Genomic DNA, 17,925 nt, shown 5'->3' on the forward strand with positions numbered 1-17,925 from the left:
AGGTTTCTTTCCCGAAATCATGATCAGGTTCTTCAGGATAATCCACAGAGCTCGTTGTTGAGTTTCACCCCCAACCGCATCCTCTCTCCCTATAAAACCAATTAACTAACATCGCTCCTTCATCAATGAGGAAGAAGCTGCCTTTTTAGTCCGGTGGGAGTGGCCAGCTTATCCAGTGAAGTTCAGTTAGCCTACTCTGGAGCAGGTTAAGGGATTTGGATGTGTTGCTATGGTGATTTTTCCAAACTTGCTTCGTGGAACCGAAAAGCCTGACCTACGTCATCTTGTCCTGAGAATGATCCAGCTGACTCAGTAGGCCAGGTATGAGGAACAGGGCCCCGGCTGCAGGCACAAATAGATGAGCCTATTCTCAAAGATGCTACACTGCTCCTTTAAGGCAACGGTAGTGGTTGCGTTCTAAAATGATCCGCTTGATGAAGCGGAGGTTGGGCGCCGATACGTTCTTCAAACGCAGCTTTCCTAAAATATGCATTGATGAGGATGTAAACATGCATATTTGATTGCTATTTTTAATAAGTGTGGACTGCGAAAGAGGTTTCAAAGTTTAATTTATGCCTGTGCTCTAAATAATGGAACCAGAGGTTCCTGGGTAGGAGGCTGAGGGATCACCACGGTAACAATGGAGAGAGACAGAGAAAGCATGTGAAAGGTAGCAAAGTGTGAGGGAGTCCACTGTGTCCCTTTGAAGCATTGACTCATTCCTTATGTGTGTGTGTGTGTGTGTGTGTGTGTGTGTGTGTGTGTGTGTGTGTGTGTGTGTGTGTGTGTGTGTGTGTGTGTAGACTTGCACAGTATTACAAGTTCCACTCTCATCTCCCCAAAACGCCTCACGGGACTTTACCTTTAACGAGAGCAAGCGTGGGAAAAAGAAGAAAACTTGTGGGACATATATTGCACAGCCTTTTAACTTTTCATTATTTCAAATGTTTCAAAGCACAAGGAGAAGCCATTTCAGCAGTGCAATGTACGGGCAGCAGCATGACGGGAGAAAAGGGGAATCCGTGATCAGGAGGAGGAACGGCAGGAAAAGAGCACATTGATATTCATAGTGGTGGATTACAGATCGCTGCATTCTGTACTGAGACTTTCATGTTCTTCAGAAAACGCAGAATTTGCACCGTCCCTCTGTCCTTGATATGACCGCATCGGTTGCTCACATGAATACACCCATATCACTATACAGTACACACACACACACACACACACACACACACACACACACACACACACACACACACACACACACACACACACGTGAACGGCCCAGTGTTTGTGGGTGAGACACCTTACAGGGCGGCGCCCAGATCGCTTCCTCACGACACCGTCTCCCCGCCTCGGGAAAGAGCACCCGCACATACATTCCACTCAAACAGCAGTGTGTGTGTGTGTGTGTGTGTGTGTGTGTGTGTGTGTGTGTGTGTCTGTTGGTGTACTGGTGCGCACACGCCTGCAACTGCCTGCTCATTAGCAAGCAATTAGACTGATGTCTCTTTCAAATGTTACTCAGCGAGAACTTGCTTGACAAGCGAGATCGGCGCGGAAGTATAAACAAGAGGAGGATGAGCAGTGGGGAGGCGGCGGGTGGGCGGGGCTTAGATTGACCTTTATTTACTCTCGCCGGCAGGAAGTGCACCGTGTCAGCGCCCGTCGGACGATGAAGCTCCCCGAAGATGAAGCGGCGGGGTTTTGTCCGTGGCGCTAATGTCCCGCGGGCGCTAAGTGTGTTTAAACGCTGTGAGAGGGAGATGCAGCGATACGGAGGGTGTGAAGGGGCTACGCTGTCCTCGGTGGGATGAACATTAATCACTTGCACTAATGAAAACTACAATTAACATTCATAAAACGTTTCTATGAAGAAGAAAAAAAACCTACTGTCTTTAAAAAATGTCATCTCCATCCTCACTCTGATTTTAGACTCAGATAAGATGATCATTGCTACCGGCTACAGCTTTATCCCATAGTAACAGAGCAAGCGTGTGCACGTGTGTGTGTGTGTGTGTGTGTGTGTGTGTGTGCGCGCAACAGTCACACGGGCAACAGGCGCCCTGAGCACCGTGGGCAGCGAGCACACTGCCATGCATGCTTCTCCGGGTTTACTGCGTCTGCATGTGAGGGAGTGATGTGTGTGACCTCATGACAGACGGCTACGGCTAATTGTCGATAGCGTATGAAAATAGAAGCGTGCAAACGCTTGACCGCGTGTGTGCGTGTGGACATGTCCACCGTGAATGTGAGTTTGGTGGATTTTACAGATACGCATCTTGTTACACCAGCAACTGGCACGGCGGAGTTAATTCACGCGTCCTCATGGAACAGGTCGTGTGAGCAGCCTGCTGGTGTGGTGCTGCTGCAGCTGGCCAGCTAATGGCTAACCTGTTAGCATGCCAGGAACATGCTAGTGCTGGTTAGTCACAGTGACACTCTTCGCTGTTTGGGGGGATTCTCTGTACTGTTTACTCCTCCTTTGCATTTTGTCCTCGGGATTGACACGTAATATTATTCATGATTGAGATATTGAAGGGAGGAAATATGTTCCGTCAGCTTGATCAAGCTAGAAATATTAAAAAGGGAGGGAATAATTCAGTTGAATTTAGTTCACCAGGGTGTGTACCGGCGGCTACGGGTGACAGACCTCACGGTTAGTGGTAGCGGGAGTCACAGCGGGCTGGTGGAGCACTGGGTGCAGCACTGAGCACTGGGTGGAGCACTGGGTGCAGCACTGGGTGCAGCACTGAGCACTGGGTGGAGCACTGGGTGCAGCACTGAGCACTGGGTGCAGCACTGGGTGCAGCACTGGGTGCAGCACTGAGCACTGGGTGGAGCACTGGGTGCAGCACTGAGCACTGGGTGGAGCACTGGGTGCAGCACTGGGTGCAGCACTGAGCACTGGGTGCAGCACTGGGTGCAGCACTGGGTGCAGCACTGGGTGCAGCACTGGGTGCAGCACTGAGCACTGGGTGGAGCACAGACTCGAACCTGTGTAACAGCTGCTCGCCCGCCCTCTTCCCTGCAAATGATGTGCCGGTTTTCCATGTAGTTGCTCTCATGCTGGTAGTTGGTTATAGTTTATATAAGGAAGTCTATGAATTTAGATTACATGGACTCAGTCATCGAGCTGCCTCCTGTGCGTCTGGAGCATGTGGCGGATCTTACTGTTTAAACTGGTAACGGAATTCCACGTTAGGAAATAATCCCACACAGGGATATAATAAATGCACACATGCTGAAATATATCCCCCAAAAATATGAATGAGCGTGCAAACTATCAAAAAGCTTCCGAAAACATCCACAGCCAGATCCTCAGCTCCTCCAGCAACAGGCCCTCCTTCTCTTGGAATCGACTACGCTTTGGAAGGCAAAAACATCTCCTCTCCAGTGACAGTTTTCACTATAATGTATTATTTCCTTGACACTGTCTGACATATAATGGAATGTGTGTGTGTGTGTGTGTGTGTGTGTGTGTGTGTGTGTGTGTGTGTGTGTGTGTGTTTTCTTGTACTTGATACATAGTAAGGACCGAAATAAGAGTGGGGACATCCTTGGAAAGTGAAGAAATTTGGCCAGGCCACTTCTTTAAAGACCTGTTTGAGGGTTAAGACTTTGTTTCATGGTTCAGTTTTGGATTACGTCTCAGAGTTGGGGGGGTTAGGCATTTAGCGGTGATGGTTTATTCTAGGGTAATTGACTAGGGAATTCATGAAGTCAATAAGGGTCCTCACAAAGAAGGAAGTACAGTCGTGTGTGTGTCTGTGAAGGGTCCGCACAATGCGGGGTTCCTCCCTGAGGGGTTCGCTGACACAAACTGCTAATTAGACCGCCTGCTTTCAAGAAGGAGAGACAGCGGCAGGAAGAGACGAGGGAGGGAAGGCCGGGTGGGAGGCAATATGGGAGAGCAAGTGGGAGACGGATCACATGGATCATTACAAGTGTGTGAGAGGAAGGAGGATAATGACTGGTTACTGTGTTGTAGGAAGAAGCCATCAGCTTGCTGGATTAAAAAGACAGGGAGGAGATGGAAAATGGATTTGAGATTTTAAAAGTCTGTTCCAAAACCAAATGCAACTTGCATGAAAGAAACAATGACAAGACAGATGTCAAACGTAACGGAGGCCCACGTGACGCATTACCCTGCGGTTTGCTGCTTCTGTGATGTCGTTCAAAACTCACTAGACATACCTATTGACTCCGGTGTTTGGGGGAAATACATGCTCTATGGCCTGCTTTTTGTGTTTCTTTATTTATTTTCTTTATTATTTTTATTGTGTATTTTACTGCGCCTTCTTTTATTGTGTACTTTATTATGCCTTCTTAACTATGTGTCTTGTGTTAAAAATCTCTTGTAATGTATTGGCCCTTTGTATGGTCACTTTGTGTTCATTTTAGTTGTTCTACTCCTGTCAAGCACTTTGTGACCTCTGTCTGTGAAAAGTGCAATATAAATAAACTTTACTTACTTACTTACATCGGTCTTTATATTATACAATTAACTACACAAAGACTAGCCTAACGTTGCCTCTTGAATAATTGGATGCTGCATTGGACACGGTTGATCATGACATACTACTAGACAGACTGAAAGTCTGGGTAGGACTCTCTGGAGCAGCACTTAACTGGTTTGAATCCTACTTGAAGGACCGACAATACTTTGTGTCGGTAGCTAATTACACATCAGAGCTGACTAGGATGACATGTGGTGTTCCCCAAGGTTCAATACTGGGGCCTCTTCTGTTCAACATCTACATGCTTCCACTGGCTCAGATTATGAAAAACAACAAAGTGTGTTATCATAAATATGCAGATGACACACAACTCTACATAACTATATCACCAGGGGACTATAGTCCCATACAAGGGCTGGCTAAATGCATTGAAGAAATCAATAACTGGATGTGCCAGAATTTTCTTCAATTAAATCAAGATAAAACAGAAGTAATTGTTTTTGGTCCCAAGGACGAACGATTGAAAGTCAGCGCTCAGCTTCAATCACTGATGTTAAAAACCTCAAACCAAGCTAGAAATCTAGGTGTAGTTATGGATTCAGACCTCAACCTGAACAGCCATATCAAGACAATTACAAAATCAGCCTACTATCACCTGAAGAATATATCAAGGGTTAGAGGACTTTTGTCTCAACCGGATTTGGAGAAACTTGTCCATGCATTTATCTTCAGTAGACTAGACTACTGTAACGGTGTGTTCACAGGTCATTTATCTTCAGTAGACTTGACTACTGTAACGGTGTGTTCACAGGTCATTTATCTTCAGTAGACTTGACTACTGTAACGGTGTGTTCACAGGTCATTTATCTTCAGTAGACTTGACTACTGTAACGGTGTGTTCACAGGTCATTTATCTTCAGTAGACTTGACTACTGTAACGGTGTGTTCACAGGTCATTTATTTTCAGTAGACTTGACTACTGTAACGGTGTGTTCACAGGTCATTTATCTTCAGTAGACTTGACTACTGTAACGGTGTGTTCACAGGCCTCTGTAAAAAGTCAATCAGAAAGCTGCAGCTGATTCAGAACGCTGCAGCCCGAGTCCTCACTAAGACCAGGAAAGTGGATCACATCAGTCCAGTTCTGAGGTCTTTGCACTGGTTTCCTGTCAAACAAAGAATTTACTTTAGAATCCTGCTGCTGGTTTATAAAGCACTGAATGGTTTAGGGCCTAAGTATGTTTGTGATCTGCTGCTACCTTATGAACCATCCTGACCCCTCAGGTGGTCTGGGACTGGTCTACCTTATGAACCATCCTGACCTTTCAGGTGGTCTGGGACTGGTCTACCTTATGAACCATCCTGACCCTCAAGTGGTCTGGGACTGGTCTACCTTATGAACCATCAGACCCCTCAGGAGGTCTGGGACTGGTCTACCTTATGAACCATCAGACCCCTCAGGTGGTCTGGGACTGGTCTACCTTATGAACCATCAGACCCCTCAGGTGGTCTGGGACTGGTCTACCTTATGAACCATCAGACCCCTCAGGAGGTCTGGGACTGGTCTACCTTATGAACCATCAGACCCCTCAGGTGGTCTGGGACTGGTCTACCTTATGAACCATCCTGACCCCTCAGGTGGTCTGGGACTGGTCTACCTTATGAACCGTCCTGACCCCTCAGGAGGTCTGGGACTGGTCTACCTTATGAACCATCCTGACCCTCAGGTCGTCTGGGACTGGTCTACCTTATGAACCATCAGACCCCTCAGGTGGTCTGGGACTGGTCTACCTTATGAACCATCCTGACCCCTCAGGTGGTCTGGGACTGGTCTACCTTATGAACCGTCCTGACCCCTCAGGAGGTCTGGGACTGGTCTACCTTATGAACCATCCTGACCCTCAGGTCGTCTGGGACTGGTCTACTTTCTGTTCCAAGAGTCAGAACTAAACATGTAGAAGCAGCGTTCATCTTTTCTGCTCCACACATCTGGAACAAGGTCCTGAGAGCTGCAGGTCTGCTGAGACCCTCAGCTCCTTTAAGTCCAGACTGACGACTTTTCTGTTTGCTGCTGCCTTTAATTGAACCAGATTCAATTACTGCATCTCACTACTGCATTTTATTTCTTAAACTGCACTGCAACTTATATTCTATTTTTTGCCTTGTGACAGTTTTTTTTAATGTTTTAATGAATCTTCTTAATTGTGTTTGAATCTTGTTCATGTGAAGCACTTTGAATCACCTTGTTGTTGAAACGTGCTACACAAATAAACTTGCCTTGCCTTACTCTCCTTTGTGCTAAGCTAGGCTAATCATCATGCACAGACATGACATTATCAAAACATAATTCTTTTTTTCACATCAATGTTTTTCATTGGAAGGAAAGTGGGTAAACTTCGTCAGGTTTAAACTATCCCTGTAACATTGTGGATGCTTTATACATGACTCAGGTAACTTTAATGTATCAAAGTACATTTTCAAAAGAAAATCCTATCCATCAATCTTCAAAAATCCACACACTTGCAAGAACCAAGCCATGAAAACTTTCAACAACAGCTTTGAAAATATATTTCATTCATGTCTTTGGAAGATAAAATGTGCATTTCAGGGCCACGTTTTCATCTGGAATTGGGCAGCGGTGAGAAGCAGGGAGTCAAAAGAGGAAAGAATGGGTTCAGGAAACATGGGAGGCTGAGAGATGAACGGGAAATAAAGAGAACATTAGATGGAACCTTTTGCACCCGCTGGATTCTTTGATAGGTTCTGCATTGCATAGCGATATGCAAATATCACAAAAATATGAAAGAGGCACTGAGTGGGGAATCTGGTCCAATGCACTGTTCATTGTCTTAAAAAGGCCTTTCAAGCTCAAGAATTATGTTCTCTCCTCTCAAGAAATCCTCACTCGCCCATCTGTCCGTTTCCATCTCCAACGCTCCTCCTTCACCCACTTTGCAATGTTTTCATCAATCCGTCTGCTTCTCCAACTTCTGCTCATGTATGGAAGTCAATACTCAGGAGAAGCCCCGCAGTCCAGAGCTCTTAAGTCAAAGTCACCTCCAAACTGAATGCTGTGCCGTACCGCCATGCATTATTAAGAGCCGACTGCGTTAGTAAAAGCCCAAAAGACTCCAGGGAAAGGGATTTAGAGGGCTGGAGCAAATCCTAAAACAACTTCTCCGGGGGCGTCCTCCCCGTGCTAATGTACGTTTTCCTTTCTCCACAACTTCTCCTGATTGCTGCCGTGGCAATTTTGAGGAGTGATGAAGCAGAACGTATTTGCCTGTTTCTTCACTGTGATCATTTTTGAGAGGAACAAAGTCGTGAAAGGAAGGAAAAAAGAAACTGGCCACGGCTAAAAGAGACTCACAGTTTGTCAATACGAGCACAAAGTGATGTAATCCATGAATTAATGCAGCTCCTCACAGTTTAAAGCACAGCATCCTATCATCTATTCATTTATTAATATTCACCGCACGTCCAATGTGTTTACCAGACGGCCTAGGAGAGCAGAGGAGGTATGTATAATCCAGTGTATTAACCTGTGATTTGACTATTGTTAAGAATGAATATTCAGTAAGCCAACATAAATAAACGTTCCCATTTAAATAGCACCCTGGATACACACAACCACCAAAAGCCTAAATCCCTGCATTAACCTGAAAGAGCCTTTAAATGGGGATAAACCGAAGTGAACACTATGAGCTGCTGGCTCCCTTCAAGGCAGCCGGTCTCCTGGCGATGACGATGCAATCTAACCAAGCCGTGTTGCGTTTGCTGGGAAACGTATTTCCTCCCAATGGCCGTTTGTTTTGGACGGAGCCGTCGTGTTGATAAAGTTAAACTGACATAACGTCACCAACCAATGTCGTTTAATCTAATATTTGTTGATTATATATTTAATTAAAAGTCTGTTCAAAGACCTGCACACATAAAATCCCCCATATATGGTAATACGTTTTAGAAGGTTAGGGATATTTAGTTAGTAACTGAACCTATGAGCAGAGTCGTGATGCTTTAGATGCTTCCAGGAGATCGTTGGTCATGTCTGCTATGGGACCGCTAACCATTTGTACATTCCATGTTTATCTTCAGTTGGGGCTTGTCGCTTTCATTTTATTCATATTTGGATTCAAGAATGTGTTTGTTTGAAGAGATGATCATTCACACTTGATGGTTTGGCCCGAGTCCTAAACAGGAGTCTGCTTTGAGCCAGGAAGTGAGGAGCGGCGGTTCAGGACTAGTGCCGCCAACCGCTTGGTTAACAATGAAAGGAGCGGAGAGGAAAGTACAGGAATACAGACGGAGAGATCATGAACAGTGATGATGAACAATAACATAGAGAACATGTTTACAGAGCAAACCTACCGCATGAAGAGGATTCCCCTGATCGATCGGCACCTTGAAGTCAGTCTGCAGCTCATCGAAAGCTGTGATCTGAGGGGAGAGAGGAAGACGTGAGCACGGCGGAAACACGACAGGGATCCAGAAAGCACATCATCATCATCACCATCACCATCACCATCATCATCATCATCATCATCACCATCATCATCAATGCCTCTGGCAATGCAGCATCCCAAGTGAGTGCATTAGTAGTTTGCTAAAACTACAGTGCCCATCAGTTTTTGGGGGAAATGACTTATTTTTTAGAGTGTAAAGAAATAATAAAAGTCAGCAGACATGCCAGCAGCTCTGTGAAGCTGCACTCATCGTGGTGACATCTTTACCACGTTCACCATGAACACGTGTGATAGTTAACCGTAATGAACAGATTGTACGGTGACTAAACAATCGTTTTAGATTGTATTTGAAGTCATTCTATGTATTTGTGACCCGTGGCTGAGTCTTTTGTTTGGAGAAGAGAAGCCAGGAAGCGCTGAGAGAGAGCGACTGTCTGGTCTCTTCATGGGATGTGTTGACGATGCGTGATCTACGGTCCATGGTCCATGCTGCATGTGGATCGTGACGCGTGTTTCCAGAGATGCAGCGGCTTGGAGCCAGAGACAAATTTCCCTGCAGGGCGATAAAATATATCTTATCTTATCTTAAGACCGCAGCCTTATCCTTCAATGTTATGCGGACTGATTTATTGAACATTCCAGTCCCTTGTTATTTAACGCTTTCCTCCAGTCTGTTATAACCTCGTTAAACCTTATGAAGACCGACGGGTTTCATCTCTACAAATATTCATTCTTTAGCCTTTCAAAGCAATTCGGTCTCTGTCAACAATTTTCCGAAAGGAATGCACATAATAAAGAATATTTTGAGACATTTTGCTGCACCGTCAGGCGGGGAATCAGATCCCCACATGGACCAGCCGGAGCTTCCTCTGCTCTGAAGCCACGCCCTCCATTTCAGAATCAGCTCTTCGCCTCGTCATCATGAGCGGAATCGGCTCCAATTAAAATGTTGGACGGAATCTGCCCAGAGGCCCAGCGAGAGACTTGGAGAATCAGAACCTCTTGAATTGGCTGTCATTTGATCCTGCCGCCCGCCCACTGGTGCATTGTGGGACGGCTCTAAGCAACAACAACGCCGAAGTAATGATGAGCAGCGCACGGAACACGCAACACGGAACACGCAACACGCAACAGTTCCAATGGCGTTGCAATGGAGCCAACTGCACTACAAAGACAGCTGTCATTGCTTGACTAGTTAGGCCTCAAGAGGGGTGTATGTGTGTGTGTGTGTGTGTGTGAGAGATTGCAGGAGGAGATACAAGTGTGTCAGTCAGTGCAGTCGCATATGAGCTACACTGTGTGTCTCTAGTGTGTGTGCACCATCGGGGAACTGTGTGTGTATGTGTGTGTGTGTGTGTGTGTGTGTGTGTGTGTGTGTGTGTGTGTGTGTGTGTGTGTGTGTGCACAGTAAGAAAAAATGTATTATTGTTTGAGTGGTACAGAAATGTGATCCATGCATGAGGTAGAGAAAGGGGAGGATAGGCGTTGGTACATGATGGTATGATGAAAGCAGATTAGTGTGTGTATGTGTGTGTGTGTGTGTGTGTGTGTGTGTGTGTGTGTGTGTGTGTGTGTGTGTGTGTGGGGAATTAACATCAGAGACGGAGGTTCACACCAACCCTGGGTTATTTCCCCACACTGACAGGCAGCTCTTTACATGTTATTTCCCAATGGATCCTAACAGTGATCCTGGATCATTGCCTCGCTCTGTTACAGAATGTTAGCTTCCTTCAGGCTGCTCCTCATGGGGTGCACACACACACACACACACACACACGCACACACACACACACGCACACACACACACACTCTAATAATCTTCATGGGCGCATCAATCCTAGCAGACAGTGAAGTGCTGTATACGTTCTCCTGCACAGCGACACCCCGTAGAATCCTCCATCTTTGCATCCTTACTGCGTGTGCATCAGAGGAGCATTAGAGACGGGATGTCAAGGATCAACGGGTCATTCCATTGAGTACGACTCGAAGGACTCGAAGGTCACCACGATCAACCTATTGTGCGTGTTTTCAAACAATATCCTTGGTAATATCCTATAATGTCTTACTGACTAAAATAAAGTGTTATGACACCATTAACAATGAGTGTAAGGACGGTAAGACAAGCTGTGACAGTCTGAATCACCTCTTCCGGCCAGCTGAAGACACAGTGATGTCGTTCTTTCATTCCCAGCCCAAAGCCAATGGCCAGAGATGAGCTTTGGGATGTTGATCGTTCATTGGGAGCTTTACCAAGAGGCCACCTCGGAGATGCTCAACCTTCAGAGGGATGGGTCAGAACAGGAGTGTTCAAGGACCCCGTAAGGAGTGGGAACTTCTGAAGCTGTGGTTATAACTGGGTTCTTCTCCTGAAACCAGGGCAGAGAAAGAACTGGGAAATATCTTTATGACCAATTGATGGCTAAAATCCATGTTGTAATGAGCAGTTTGTTTTTCTTCCTGAAAGAGAAACTCTGTCCTCAAACAGAAATTCATCCGTTTATCGTTGGCAGCCTATCAGTCATGATCAGCAGCAACATCTGACACATGTGCCATGCGGAGGGCGATTCCTGCTGCAGAGCTGCTGGCAACGACCTCGGCTTCTGCTTCTGCAAATCCATTTCCATGTTGATGTGGCAGCGTGTCTCAACAGAGCGCTTTGAAACCAAGGTTGGCCGGAAGCAACGCAAACCGACTGGCACCCTCTGCTCCTCGCCTGGCACGCCGCCGCCAGCATGGACGGAGTTTCCGTGTGTGTGTGTGTGTGTGTCTGTAAGGGAGGTAGAGACGGGTGTATCCTAATTGGTTGATGTGAATGTGTGCTCACTGTCTTTCAGTTGAAGCTATGACCAAAAACATGCTTTTCCCTGCAAGACATTCACATGGAAATAACAAGATTAAAAACCACGGCAACAATCAAGAGGAACCTACACCCTGTGTGAAAGACTACAAGGGCCACTTTAATTATCTCTATTAATTAATCCTGTTTCAATTATTCATTGGTATTTTAAACCCACTCACCATGGGTTAATTTTCGTAAAGATTATATATATATATATATATATATATATATATATATATATATATATATATATATATATAATATTATGAACCCAGACACCATGGAGTTTGATGTTCCCACGTATGTGGAGTTTACACAACAAGTATAAAGCAGAACTAGTGGTTAACAATGTTTGTAGGAACCAATATTTAACCGTTGTCACGTCGTATTCTCGTCATGACACTTGTCTTTCCACATTTAAAAATCTTTTGGATAAATATGTCTTGTGTTGAATTTAAATGATTCTTTGACTTGCATAACCTTTCAGCTTAGTTTAAGGCTACATATTTGAGGGATATGAAGCATTTCAATAAATGACATAACAATAAGCAAAAATACACCTTTTTAAGCGTTAATAACCATAAGTTAGGGACACCCACAACATCTCAATGGCTTTAGTTTGGATCCCGTACTGACAAATACAAGACTTCTCACTCAGGTAAGGATGCTAAAGAGAAACCTCAGTTCATAGGAATAGTTCCCTTGTTGCTCCATTGTTTCTTTTAAACCTATGTCCTCGGGGACCTCGGTTTCCGGTGGGACACTCTTTACGTTTCTTCACGTTTCTAAAATATTCTTAGCGTCGCGATAATACATCGCAGAAACATAATTTTACGTCTGGCGGAAAGAGGAGACTTCCTTCTTCCGCTGCCTTGCACCCTGCAATTTTTTAGTACTATCAGACAAAAGTTAGGGCCATCGGCGTGTCATATGATGCTTTGCCAAAAAAGTACTCGTCACACGAAATCCTTCTCTGTGATTTGTTGAATCATATGTCCGTCAACATTTGGTTAAATCAACGAATCAATGAACACTCAAGAAACGCCCAAACAACAAGCATGTACCTACACACCTGAGCTCTGAAAACACGCTGGCGTTTTCACTCATAAACAGATATAAATATATAAACAGATATTATGGCAAAGGTTGACTTTACTACGCAGGATGCTGTGGCGCCGATTTTGGCGACGAGGACGACAGGAGTGTCAGACCCTGAAGGCTTTGACTCCTGCGACCAAGAGCAGGGCTCTCAAGTGTCACGCATTGAGCGTGACTGTCACGCATTTCGGTCTTAAGTCACGCCCTCCCGCCACACATCGTATTTCTCACGCTGAAAAAAAACTCTAGGCTATTTAATGTGCTGCAGCGCGCAAACATGACCTGGTCGCGCTGCCCTCACCATGGAGGAATCAAGCACGTCTCCCCGAATCCCCTGGAGCTCTGCCGTGAGGTGCCACTCATCAGCCAATCAAAAAAAAGAAATGGGCTACACGAATAGCCAATCAGAAAAACGTATCTGTTGTATCTGGGTGAAATGTAATCCAGCAACCAATGAAAATAAAGCTAAACAAGGAGGAGGAGGATATGTCACTCTTACCTGTCTTAAAAACTTGAGAGCCCTGCAAGAGGAAGATGCAGACGGAAGGGGTCCATTTGAAGATGGTAAGTGTATTTAGATACTACATTTTGTGTTGCAATAGCATATTTACGCTAGCAGAGTGAGCACATTTAGCTGGTCCCTTTCTGCTCCAGTCTGGTGTAACGCAGGTACGCACATAGTCTGTGTACGTTAGTCGTTAGCACAGTTAGCTCAGGCTCTGATCATAGTCCCTGCTGGAGCTCTGTTACGGGTTTTGGTGTGCAATCGTAACTTTCTTTCAGTGAACTTAGTAGTGACCAGTAGTCATTTATTTTACAGAGAGGATTCACATCTGCAGCAGTGGACAACATGCAGCTTCACTCCAGCCACCAGCACTACGCTGTCGTGGAAGACTGACGACGACCCGGACACTGTTTACCAGGTAACGTAGGTACACAGCTCACTGTTTACCAGGTAACGTAGGTACACAGCTCACTGTTTACCAGGTAACGTAGGTACACAGCTCACTGTTTACCAGGTAACGTAGGTACACAGCTCACTGTTTACCAGCTAATGTAGGTACACAGCTCACTGTTTACCAGGTAACGTAGGTACACAGCTCACTGTTTACCAGGTAACGTAGGTACACAGCTCACTGTTTACCAGCTAACGTAGGTACACAGCTCACTGTTTACCAGGTAATGTAGGTACACAGCTCACTGTTTACCAGGTAACGTAGGTACACAGCTCACTGTTTACCAGGTAACGTAGGTACACAGCTCACTGTTTACCAGGTAACGTAGGTACACAGCTCACTGTTTACCAGATAACGTAGGTACACAGCCTCTAGCACAGCCATCCCCACCAGCCCGGCTCTGTTTTCTATTTCTGAACATTGCAACATTACATATATTGTGTAAATATATTTTTAATTCATAATACATATTTTTATTTAAAAAGAAAAATGTTGTGATGGTCATTTTTCATTTGCACACACCCCATGAAGCTTTATCTGCAGTATGAAGGTGTGAAATACCATATTTCTACTAAAAAAACGATAATATATTATTTATTTACATGCATCTACCATTATATTCATATATTTTACTGCTGTTGTGAACCTAAAACCTTTGGTAAACCAATTTTCATCACCAAAACTGAGTTACCACCTATATACCACCATATGAAGAATTTTAAATAATCGAGATTCCATTTTTCAGTCATATTTTCTCTTTACACTTGTGCCTTATGACAATGGTGCCTCATTATATAGATAGCTGAGATTGTTCTGCAATTCATGATGTAGCACATGGGTATGTATCTTGTATGAAAGTGCCTTCAAAGGTGAATTTAAGAAATTGTGTCAAATCGAGAAAATCGACTGAAAAAGACCTCGGTGTTCCAAGAGTTAAGCATGTAAAACAACACTGTGCATGCTGAACGTCTCCTTCTCTGCATTCTAGTATCCGTGGACTTCACCAGGAGCATCTCCCCCGTCTCCTGCTCACCAGCCAGAGGTCACCGGCTGCCACGCGGCGCCCACTGGCTGCTGCTTTAATCGCTGCCACGCTCCAGTCAGCCGGCCGGTATCTGAGCCCAGCACCTTGGCAGGGAGAGACGGCTGGAGGGCGAACTTTCTGATGCTAATAACACAGCCGGCTCAGTTAACCCCTTCCTCCCCTGCGCCCACATCAAATGAAACACATCTCTCCCTTCCAGAGAATCCTGTACGCACGATTCCGCTGTCGGGACTCTGGAGGCCACCGATGTGCCGCCGCAGTGACGGAAACATGTTGGGTAGAATATCAGCTGAGATCATAACCATTAACCACGCTGCACTGGCATTACAGGACAGAATAAGCTTTGGTCCTAAAATCAACCGTTACGTCTACATAGGGAGAGGGTCCTCTTTATGAAGTCCATGGGCACAATTAGTCATTCATTAATATAACATTATGCAACTATAATTAATCACTCAAAATCATAAATCCATGAACTTGTGTGAAAGGTGACATCAAAACTTGATATTAACAGATAAACTCGGAGTTCTTGACAGTGACCGATGATGTCATTTTAATTTTGTTTTTATGAATGTAATATATATTGATCTATTAACTCACACTAAACAATTACAGACAAATAACTGGATACTGGATACTGGAGGAATGAATGAAGGAAATAAGGATGAATAAAGATGACGTGAGCAGGTTCAATCAGGGACTCGTTGATTCATGTTTGACAATTAAAAGACATTCAGTTTGTTTTAAAGATGAATGTTTAAAGGTAAGCAGATGAGAGTTAACGAAGCACCAGGGAAGATTGTGTAAACAATTTCATATTAGTTCAAATTAAAGGAGATTTACTCCCTCAGACTACTTCTGTCAAAAGGGTATTGATCTGTTTATTCATCTCTGGATTAATCTAGCACCTAGTATCTGAAGTTAATTTATTAACTGACATAACGTATTAGCTCCGATCACATGTATTTAGCTTTAGTAACATCAATGTCTCTTCGGGCACCTCGTCATGTGTTATCTGGTTGGATGACAGCAGATTGTTACAGAATGAATAGTTTAGTACTGATCACATCCACCACAGAGAGGTGAAGGCCTTGGCACAGGCAGGATGGTGGACGTGAGCTTCCATTGGATATGGATATTCTATCTGGAAGAGAACTGCTCGGTGCCATCAAATGCTACACACTGTCCCTTTAACTAAACATCCAATGAGCTGTGAAAGCAATGCAAGCGTTACGTGCTGTTCCTCCCTTGGTGTCATGACTGGAGTAGGAACATACAAGGTAGTTGTGTTTACGCGCATCGATCGGAAGAATGAATGCGTTTGCTAATGGGATCTATGTATTCCTGTTTATTTATGGTCAGCGCTGCTGCTCTGGCCCGACTGTCAGTGAGACAGTTATCCACAATACAGATGAAGGGAGACGCTGGATTTATCTGGCAGTCTTGACATGGAAGAAAAATCAATGCAAATCCAGTTGATTCTAAACCCATGAATCCTCAAAGACTTTACCTTGTCTATTGCGATCTCTTGGCCCAGAAGCCAAACATACTCACACAAAAAAGCTGGAATAGTGATTTGTCTGATGCTGCAAGGAACGTGCAGAGCTAGTGAGGGAAAGCAGGGATGACGAGGATCCATCGCACAACCCTACATGTAGGCACCGTGCAGCAGAACCATCGAGTCAGAGTGATGGATGAGGACCAGCGAGGTTAATGAACATGTGGATCAATGCAGACCCAACCCTGCTATATACACTGCACACCACCTCCATTACTGCCGCCGGTGCCAGAAAGCCATGTTGACTGTTTGCCTCGTTGAGATTACGATCCATTTGTATCACCTCTGCATTTCTTCCCCCTGATGTCTTACTAGGGCACCTTGAGCCAGAGATACTTCCTCGTCTGCACAGTTCAGGGCAGCCGGGGTGGAACATCACTGTGGCTCTGCATGCTAAATAATCGGTTTCACTTATATTCTCTTGGGTTTTTCTTTCATGCCGTCACTGTGCGTTAAGGTACTCAGAATCAAGCTTCTGGGCTTTTATTGAACGTCTTACCCCTTTACCTCAAACCCTTCCTGTCCTCTTTTATAGTAATGCATTTACTGGACATTATGGCATTTTTCAAGGCCACAGAGGGGCTTTGTCCAAAGCAATGGCAAGGCAAGATGGAAGAAGTATACTTTCACCTTAATGCTGTGTTCAATTTGGGCCGCGAAGCTTTAAGTTTAATCAGAAATAAGGAGGGGTTAAAGTTGTAAGACGAAAACAAGAGCAACTCCGAAAACCAGACAATGCTGCGTAGCGACCTGTCAATCACTGTGTAGCCCCGCCCTAAAGCGTCCCCTGCTTTATGGTCTGTTTGACTCTAAATGACCATAATTTACTAAATGAACATCATGCTGTATTGAAGAAGACTTGAAACTAGAGATTGAGACATAAACTCATGTTTACAATGTTTACTGAGGGAATACATCAAGAGAAGTAGAGTCATTTATATAGACTTCTATACAACCAGAGGAGTCACCCCCTGGTGGTCAGGAGAGAGAATGCAGCTTTAACACATGAAGCATAGACTTCTATACAACCAGAGGAGTCACCCCCTGGTGGTCAGGAGAGAGAATGCAGCTTTAACACATGAAGCATAGACTTCTATACAACCAGAGGAGTCGCCCCCTGGTGGTCAGGAGAGAGAATGCAGCTTTGACACATGAAGCATAGACTTCTATACAACCAGAGGAGTCGCCCCCTGGTGGTCAGGAGAGAATGCAGCTTTGACACATGAAGCATAGACTTCTATACAACCAGAGGAGTCGCCCCCTGGTGGTCAGGAGAGAGAATGCAGCTTTCAGGCACTTCTCCATCAGCTTCACTTTTCAGACCCGGAGGTCGCCGTCTGTCTGTCACACGTGAGCCTCTCCATTGAATTCCCTCTTCCGTGTTCAGTAAATACTGAATGAGTGAATTATTTTGGAGACAGCCCGAAACAGTTGTAACAGGAACAGTAAGTGAAAAGCTCAATGTACTTCATCTTTATTTCATTGCTGTTATTAAGACATGAATTA

The 17,925-nt window shown here is 44.9% G+C and overlaps 1 protein-coding gene across 1 annotated transcript in view; it reads right to left on the minus strand.

Annotated features, from left to right (window-relative positions):
- The window catches only part of cnih3 (cornichon family AMPA receptor auxiliary protein 3), a gene marked incomplete at both ends in the record, with an annotated part of 73,810 nt that overhangs the window by 50,251 nt on the left and 5,634 nt on the right, over positions 1-17,925 (minus strand). The window contains one exon of the mRNA XM_079215585.1: positions 8,829-8,897. Within this exon, the coding sequence (XP_079071711.1) occupies positions 8,829-8,897 (69 nt within the window). The remainder of the gene's footprint in view (positions 1-8,828; positions 8,898-17,925) is intronic.

This window comes from Taurulus bubalis, assembly GCF_910589615.1.
Source record: "Taurulus bubalis genome assembly, chromosome: 3".
Classification (NCBI taxonomy): domain Eukaryota; kingdom Metazoa; phylum Chordata; class Actinopteri; order Perciformes; family Cottidae; genus Taurulus; species Taurulus bubalis.